This window comes from Nicotiana attenuata, chromosome 6 (assembly GCF_001879085.1).
Source record: "Nicotiana attenuata strain UT chromosome 6, NIATTr2, whole genome shotgun sequence".
Classification (NCBI taxonomy): domain Eukaryota; kingdom Viridiplantae; phylum Streptophyta; class Magnoliopsida; order Solanales; family Solanaceae; genus Nicotiana; species Nicotiana attenuata.
This window is the reverse complement of record NC_031994.1, coordinates 15,579,563-15,588,644: the sequence shown is the minus strand read 5'-3', so window position 1 is coordinate 15,588,644 and position 9,082 is coordinate 15,579,563. Positions and strand designations below refer to the sequence as shown.

The following is a 9,082-nucleotide window of genomic DNA, read 5'->3' as shown; positions in this document are numbered from 1 at the left end:
AGCGCTTGTCGTCATCTTATATGACATTTTAATTTTTTAAAATTGTGGTATTCAAACCCGTTTATGTGCATTTTGACCGTAGACAGACACACCTTATGTGAGTTTCGTTGGAAAATTTTAATAAATATTCATATATATATATATATGAAAAAACCAAATATTAATAAAAGGAATATAAATGACATTGCTTGATAGTAACGGCTTGATGGTCCACTGGCGAACAGGCGAAGTGCCTTATTTCTTTAGATAGAAGAGTTTGAGGATTCAAACCTTAGTAACTGAATTTCATAAACCTATTTTTGAGCAGTTTAAATGAAAGGGAAAAGGGCCAAAAATACTCCTCAACTATGTGAAAAGGATCATTTATGTTCTCCGTTATACTTTCGGTCTATCATTGCCCCTAAAGTTACAAAACTGGCGCAAAAATACCCCTTTTCCTTTAGACCCTCCACCATGGGCAACACCATCCCACATGGCTTGATATTGTGGACGCCAACTGACATGCCACCTCGATCACCTCCCCTCCCCAGCCCCATTTTATCCCTCTCGTCCCACTTCTTCTTCCATCACATCTCCAGACATAGGTAAGCTGAGTGTAATGGCATATTCTTATAACTAAAGTATATATTTTGTTGCCATCGACGTTGAGACCTTGGCGGAAAGGTCTGAATTTTTTTCTCTTTGCTTTAAAGTATTTGTATGATTTATGTGTATAAATAAAAAGTTCATGGGGTTACCTTAATTCGAGACTAATTGACTAATTCAAATTTCTTAACGAATGGACAATGCGATGTTTTTCTTTGAAATATTTCTGGGCATTGATAATGCATTTTGGCTTTACATGTGTAATTATCCTCTCTCTTTATTTGTGTGTGTTAAGGGAGAATTATGAGGTCTCATATTGTCTTAACACGAGTTAATGGAGGCAAAAATATTAGGTAATCTTGTTCTATTTATTCCAACGACAAATGTCACGAGGTATTGCTACCTTTCACTAACACAGATATCAAGTAACTCGGTCCACCAAGGCTTGAATAAATAGAACAAGATTACCTAATATATTTGCCTCCATTAAAATTTAAACCCGAGACCTCATAATTTTCTACTCACTTCATTGCCTGATAGGTCACACGGTGCACCCTTGGGTGCATCCTCTTATATGATCTCCAACAACTCTTATCTTATGAACTAATTTTTTGCAATAAGTGAGACCGACTGTTCATTATTTTTTCACATACACGTCCTTGTATTTGGTAAAGTTGGCGTATAAAGTTGTTGTCATGTGACCAACAGGTCACGGGTTCAAGTCGTAGAAACAACCTCTTGCAGAAATGTAGGGTACGGCTACGTACAATAAATTTTTATGGTCCGGTGTAATAAGGAAGAAGATGAAATACAGAGATAGAGTTAGAGAGAGACTAGATTGAAGAGAGAATCAGAGAGAATTGTATTATTTCGTGTGTTTTCAAAATGTGAGAGATTACATTATGTAGTTGGTGATTAACTAACTAATGGAAGTCTTAACTACTTACTAATTTCGGTTAGCACTAGCTAAGAAAAGACTAATTTTCCCTTCTTGAATTACTCCTTTCTCAACACTCCCCCTCAAGCTAGGAGGTGTAAAAATGTTGAGAACTCCTAGCTTGGAGCTTAGATGTTCATGTTGAACTCTGTTGAGGCCCTTGGTAAGAATGTCTGCTGGTTGATCTTAGCTAGGAATGTACTTTGTTACTATCAGTCCTTGCACCATCTTTTCTCTTATAAAATGACAGTCTATTTCAATGTTTGGTTCTCTCATGATATACAGGATTGGTGGCAATCTACATAGCAGCCTTGCTATCACTATAAACTTCAATAGGTAAGTTCACTTCAATTCCAATTTCTTGCATAAGTCCTTGTAGCCAAATGAGTTCAGCTACTGTGGCTACAATGCTTCTGTATTCAGCCTCTGCAGAACTCCTAAACATTGTGGTTGTTTCTTTGATTTCCAAGCAACTAAGGAATTTCTAATCTTGATTAAGTACCCTGTTATTGATTTTCTGGAAAGTGGAATGCAGCCTAGTCTGCATCACAGTAGGCTGTGATATTGTTGTTAATTGTGCTTGACAGCAGAATTCCTCTTCCAGGTTGATTTTGACATACTTGACAACTCTCATAGCTTCTTCCATGTGAGACCTTTTAGGTGTAAAAATTGACTAAGAGTTTGTACACTAAACGATATATCAGGTCTGGCCATGGTTAGATAGAGTAGTTTGCCTATCAACCTTTGGTATGAGTTAATGTTAGCAAGAGGTTCATCTGCTGAGTGACTAATACTTTTGCAGTGATCATCATACTCCTTTGTTGTTAGTTTAGCATTAGTATCTAAGGGAATTACAGAAGGTTTAGCAGCACCTAATCCAAGATCTGAAATAAGCTTCAATGCATATTTCCTTTGATGCATCGGTATCCCTTGTTTAGATCTTGCAAATTCAATACCTATGAAGTATTTTAAGTCACCTAGATCTTTTATTTTGAAGGCCTGCTGCAGTGTGCTCTTTGTTTCCTCAATTAGAATCAGACTATCACCTGTTATAATCATATCATCAACATACATTAACACCATTATGATCACCCAAAAGGTCATCTTCTGTTTTGGAATTCGATTCCGTATTTCGAGGCCTTGAAAACCTCATTTTATCTCTCCTCGATTTGCGTGCACAGTTCGGGCGTGTATCCCGAAAGCCCTTATGTGAAAATTTTATGAAATGATGATTTTTGATTTAAAATGATTTTTGTTGACTTCTGTCAATGTTTTGGGTAAACGGACCCGGACCCGTGTTCCGACGGTCCCCGAGGGTCCGTAGTAAAATATGAGACCTGGGCGTATGCCCGGGATCGAATTCCGAGGTCCCTAGCCCGAGAAATGAATTTTTAAAGAAAATTGATAAGACTGAAAATGTAATAATTTAAAAGATTTGATCCTGTTGATATCAGGATCGTATTTTGGTTCCGGAGCCCGGTACAGGTCCGTTATGATATTTAAACCTTATTTGTGAAATTAGGTGAAAAACGGAATTGATTTGACGTGATTCGGACCTTTGGTTGAGAAAATAGAAGTTTTGAAACTATCTTGAAAATTTCATGCAATTTGGTGTTAAATTCATAGTTCTAGGTGTTATTTTGGCGATTTGATCGCATGAGCAAGTTCGTATGATGTTTTAAGACTTGTGTGCATGTTTTGTTTGGAGCGCCGAGGGCTTGGGTGAGTTTTGGATAGGCTACAAAGTGATTTTTGAACTTAGAAATTAGCCGGTGTAACTGGTGTCTGTTGCAGGCCTCTGATCTCGCAATTGCGAGATCAGGCTTCGCAAATGCGAGCAAAGCAGGCATGGCAATTGCAAGGTCTTTATCGCAATTGCGAAGAAGGCCTGGGCCAGCAGAGTTCGCAAATGCGAACAAATCTTCGCAATTGGGAAGGGGGTCTAGGAAGGGGTATGATCGCAAATGCGATCTTCTACTCGCATTTGCGATGAACAGTGTTCGCAAATGTGACAGTTTCTTTGCATTTGCGATGGCAGAAGGACTGTGAAGGGCTTCGCATTTGCGAGCTTCGCATTTACGAAGCTCAGGTCGCAATTGCGACATCTGCAGCTGAGTAAAAGGGTCTTAGACGGGATTTTTCATTCATTCTCCCATTTTTCAAAACTTTAACTTCAAGAGGCGATTTTCCTAGGGCAAGTTCATCCCCAAATCATAGGTAAATGATTCTTAACTTATTTCTTTCAATCTATTTCATCTTTTTACAAGATTTCATCCTAGAATCTAGGGCTTTTCATGGTGGAATTGGGTGTTTTTGGGTAGAACTTAGGAATTTCGAAATTTGGGAATTTGGACCTCAATTTGAGGTCGGATTCCAAAACCAATTGTATATCCGGGCTCGGGGCTGAATGGGTAATCGGGTTTTGGTCCGAATTTCGGGTTTTGACCAAGCGGGCTCGGGGTCGATTTTTAACTTTTTGCAAAAAATGTTGAGGAATCTATAATTATGCATTGGAATTGGTTTCTTTGGCGTTAATTGATGTTATTAAGTTAATTATAATTAGATACGAGTGGATTGGAGGTGGAATCGAGAGGTAAAGCGGTAATTGAGCTTTGAAATACCCGTTGGCTTGAGGTAAGTGTTTGGTCTAACCTTGACTCGAGGGATTAGGGATCCCCGACTTACTTGCTATGTGAAATACCATGTGTTACGCGTATAGGTGTGGTGACGAGCACCTATGCGTCGCTAAATTACCTGTTTAGCCTGTTCCCTTCCCCGTTTCCTAATATATTGCTTTCCTGTTTTAATTGCTACTTGCTTATTGATGTTTCCCTGTCTAAATGCTTCTTGTTAAATGTCGTTTCTCTATTGACGTTATTAATTATTTCGTAGTTTCATTATATCTCACTGTTGGTTTACGTTGGTTATTGGTGCTTCGTGGTACACTTTGGTTGGTCTCGCTATGTAGTAATGACTGATGAAGTTTCATAATTATAGTGATCTTCCGTTGTGTTGGTTTGAGGTATAAGTGTTGTGGAGGATTTGAGTTAACTTGTGAAATACTTGTTCTTATTTTATGATTGATACTGATGTGGTGGGATCGGGTTGCACGCCACAACAGGAGGAATAAGGGTGAAATGTGATTGTCTAGTGAGATCGGGTTGTGCGCCGCAACAAAGAGTAATATGGGTGGACAGGTGGGATCGGGTTGCACGCCGCAACAGGAGGAATAAGGGTGATATATTGAGGAGTAATAAGGGTGGAGTGGTGGGATCGGGTTGCACGCCGCAACAAGTAGTAATAAGGGCGAATGCTCATTTTGTTATTGATTATATGGTGGGATCGGGATGCGCGCCGCATCATTTGTTATTTATGTATTCTTCTTCTGCTGAGATTCATTATTGTGGTGTTGAGACTCTCTTAAGGATTGCTTATAGCCGAGTAATGGTAGAAAGACTGGTTCTGTATTTATTAAATGCAAGTTTCTACTCTATTTCATTCTGTATTTTCTTCTTGCTTTATTATAAACTGTTGCAGGATATATTGTTTATGCTCTGCCGTAGCCTCATCACTACTTCGTCGAGGTTAGGCTCGCCACTTACCAGTACATGGGTTCGGTTGTACTGATACTGCATTCTGCATTTTCTGTGCAAATTTCGGAGCTGGTAGTGGCTGATCGAGAGGTCGGTTGTTGATACTTCAGTCAGGAGACCCAAGGTAGTCCTGCAGGCATCCGCAGGCCCGGGCGTCCCCTCCTAAATTCTATATCTCTGTTTTATTTACTTCTGAGACAGATGTATTCTTTTCTTTCAGACCAGTATTTGTAGTAATATGTAGAAAGTTCGTGAGTTGTGACACCAGTTTCTGGGTGGTGACTATTTTTTTTTCTGTTAATAGTATAAAGATAATCAGTTAATTATGTATTTCCGCGTTTAATTCTGTTGATTTAGCTTTGTTTAGTTTTAATTATAACAAGTAAAGGAAAAAGGTGATTATAACTCTAATGTTGGCTTGCATAGCGAGTGCGATGTTAGGCACCATCACGGTTCCGGCGGTGGGAAATTTGGGTCGTTACAACCATAGTAGTGCCTTCAGATGTTTTCTTGATAAATAAAGAGTGATCAAACTGGCTTTGTTTGAATTGAGACCTTGTCAGAGCTTCAGTCAGTTTTGCATTCCGTTGTCTTGGAGCTTGTTTTAGTCCATTAAAGGATTTGATGAGCATGCACACTGGTTTCTTCTCTCCCTGGCTCTTAAATCCTTGTGGGAGCTCCATATAAATCTCATCATATAGATCCCCTTGAAGAAATTCATTATACACATCCATTTGATGTATATGCCACTTCTTTTCTGTTGCAATTGCCAGTACTGTTCTGACTGTCTTCATTTTAATTGCTGGTGAAAAACTTTCCTGGTAATCATTCCCTTCTCTTTGACTGTATCCCTTTGCCACTAATCTGGCTGTAAACCTTTCAATTTCACCTGTAGCCTTGTACTTTACTTTGTAAATCCATTTACACCCTATTGGTGTTTTGCCTTCAGGAAAAGAAACTATATCCCATGTATGATTGCTTTGTAGAGCATTAATTTCTGCTTTCATTGCCTCTATCCAACTTGGATCTTTAACTGCTTCTGAGTAGTTTGTAGGTTCAGTTACAGTTGAGGAATTGGCTATATGCTTGATATGTTGGGGACAGTCTATCATAGGCTATATATTTTGAGATAGAATATGGAACTTCTGAATGAATATTGAGTGACACAAAACCACTCAGCCATATAGGTGGTCTTTTTTCTCTATCAGACCTTCTATATCCAGCTTGAACTATTGGAGTTATAGTCTGAGTGAAGTCTGTAGATGGCATCTCTGAACCTAGGTCCTAGAATTGTCGAACTAGATTTCCTATAGTTTGATGAACAGTTCCTTCATAAGCCTGAGGTTGCTCATGTATATTCTCTAGTGTATAGTTAAGTTCTGCTTCTATAGTATTGCTTTAAGGTTGAATTGATCTCTCTGTTGATTGATCATGTGTTTGTACACCTTGAGGTACTGAGTAGTGAATGTCATGCAGATGTGCGGTTATTGAGGTTGGGAATATAGGCACCGAGGAATCTTCTTTCTTCTTGAAAGGAAAGACATCCTCTCTGAATACGACATCTCTATTAACAAAGAAAAGCATGTCTTGTAGGTCATATAATAAGTAGCCTTTCTGAGTTTCTGCATATCCCATATGGACTGCAGTTTTGGTTCTTGACAGCATTTTGTCATGTTGCTGAACAATCTTGGCATAACATAAGCATCCTAGTACTTTTAGGTGATTATAGGATGGTGGTTTCTGATATAGTTTCTCATAGGGAGTTTTGTTATTGATAACAGTACTTGGCATCCTGTTTATGAGATAAACAGCAGCATTCACACAGTGACCCCAAAATCTTATTGGTATTTCAGCCTGAAATGTAATAGCCTGGTCATCTCTAAAATGTGCCTTTGCTTCCTCTCAGCAACTCCATTTTGCTGAGAAGTGTAGGCACATGAAGTTTGATGGATAATTCCAAGTTTTTTAAACATCTCACTGCACACAGAGTTTACAAACTCAGTGCCATTGTCTGTTCTAACAATTTTAACAGTCTTGTCAAACTGAGTTTTAACCAATACTAGAAATTGTTGTAGCAAGACACACACTTCAGATTTCTGCTTAAGTAGAAACACCCAGGTCATTCTTGTAAAATCATCAAGAACTGTTAAGAAATATCTATTACCATCATAGGTAGGGGTCTTGTAAGGCCCCCATAAATCCATATGTACTAGATCAAATCTGCTCATAGTTTTAATACTACTAATAGGAAATGGTAACCTTGTCTGCTTAGCACAAGGGCAGACTACACATTGTCTCAACTATAAGTTCTGCTTTCACATGTAGTAACTTCTTAAGAGTTGAAGTTGAAACATGACCAAACCTCCTGTGACATAGGTCAATGTCCTTTGCTGTAGGTGTAATTGTTTGATCCTTGTCATTTATTCCTTCTGTTCCCACTGAAGAGTTCCTGAAATACACAGAAATCAGGAAAGAAAGTTGCTGAGCATTGCAATTCCTTTGTCAGTTTAGCCACTGATAACAAATTAAACTTAAATTGTGGAACATAGAACACATTAGTAATTGTGTTTCCTTCTGATAAAGTGCAAGCACCAGTATGTGTAACATATGAAATGTCTCCATTTGGCATAAATATTTTCTTGGTTTTTCAGATTGAAGTATAGTTGACTTGTTTAACATATTCAGATCAGCTACCATGTGATTTGTGGCTCCTGTGTCTATTATCCAATCTTGTAGATTGTTAGAGGCCAATAGAGCACAACTAATACCTGTTGTATTTGCTGCAGGGGTTGACACTGTGTTGGAAGTCTGACTAGACCCTGCTTTGTTCAGTAGCTGAAGGATCTGTTCATATTGATCTCTAGAGAAGGTGCAGTCTGCCATCGGATCCAGTTGATTGAAGTTTAGACCAATTACAGACCCTTGGTCCTCAGTAGTTATAGGAACTTGATTTGCAGTATTTGCATTCATAGTCAGATTCTGCAGAGGAACCCTTGGATCATTGTACCCATTGTATGCCTGTTGCTGAGGATTGTCTCTGATGACATTGTATGTTGCATTACTTCCTGTTCCCCCTCTCTTTTTTGGTCTGTAATCAGGTGGATAGCCCACTATTTTATAACAATTCTCTTTGCTATGCCCCTTGAGCTTACAGAACTCACACAGAATGTTATAGTTTTTCTTGAACCTTTGATTTCCTGTAGTTCTTGAGTACATTACAGCATCAAAATTTCCTGTCATAACAGCAGGATTGGCCCCTAAAATTCCAGTGGTAGCCGCTATTGATTTTTGCCCTTCATCACTTACTGTCATAGCATATGCTTGATTAATTGTGGGTACAAGGCTTCTCATTAAGATCTGACTTCTAGCTTGAGCGCATGAGTCATTAAGCCCCATTAAAAACTAATACAACTTTAATTTCTGAAGATAAACAACAAAATCCTTATATTTTGGACAATCGTAGCCAGGTGCTGGTACCAAGGCTTCAAACTCTTCCCACATATCCTTAAGTTTTGAGAAGTATACAGATACTGATGCAGTGCCTTGAGACAGAGTTGCAATTTCTTTATGAAGATTAAAAGATCTTGAATCGTCTACCTTATTAAACCATTCTGATAGGTCTTCCCAAACTACTTGGACACAAGATGCATACGTGATTCCTCCAAGAAGATTTTTAGAAACAGAGTTCATAATCCATGAAAGAACAATTGCATTCACTCTCTCCCAGTGATTCCATAGAAACTCTGGGAACTTCTCCTTCTTGCATGTACCATCAATCAAACCTAACTTATTTCTACCTAACAAGGCAACACGCATAGATCGATTCCAGATAGAATAGTTCTCAATACCTGTGAGTTGGAATGAGATGATTTGTATGTCACTTACATCAGTCGGAGAAAAGAACAACGGATGATTATAGTCGACTCCAATCAGTTGATTTCCAGTTCCTATTGGTGGATTTCCGACT

At 38.6% G+C, this 9,082-nt stretch overlaps 1 protein-coding gene across 1 annotated transcript; it reads right to left on the bottom strand.

Moving 5' to 3' along the window:
* LOC109227652 lies at positions 6,514-8,511 on the bottom strand. The gene is made up of 4 exons (XM_019392851.1): positions 7,670-8,511; positions 7,478-7,564; positions 7,006-7,335; positions 6,514-6,907 (listed from the first exon to the last, which is right to left on the bottom strand). The coding sequence occupies exons 1-4, from the start codon at positions 8,509-8,511 to the stop codon at positions 6,514-6,516; spliced, it is 1,653 nt and encodes a 550-aa protein (XP_019248396.1).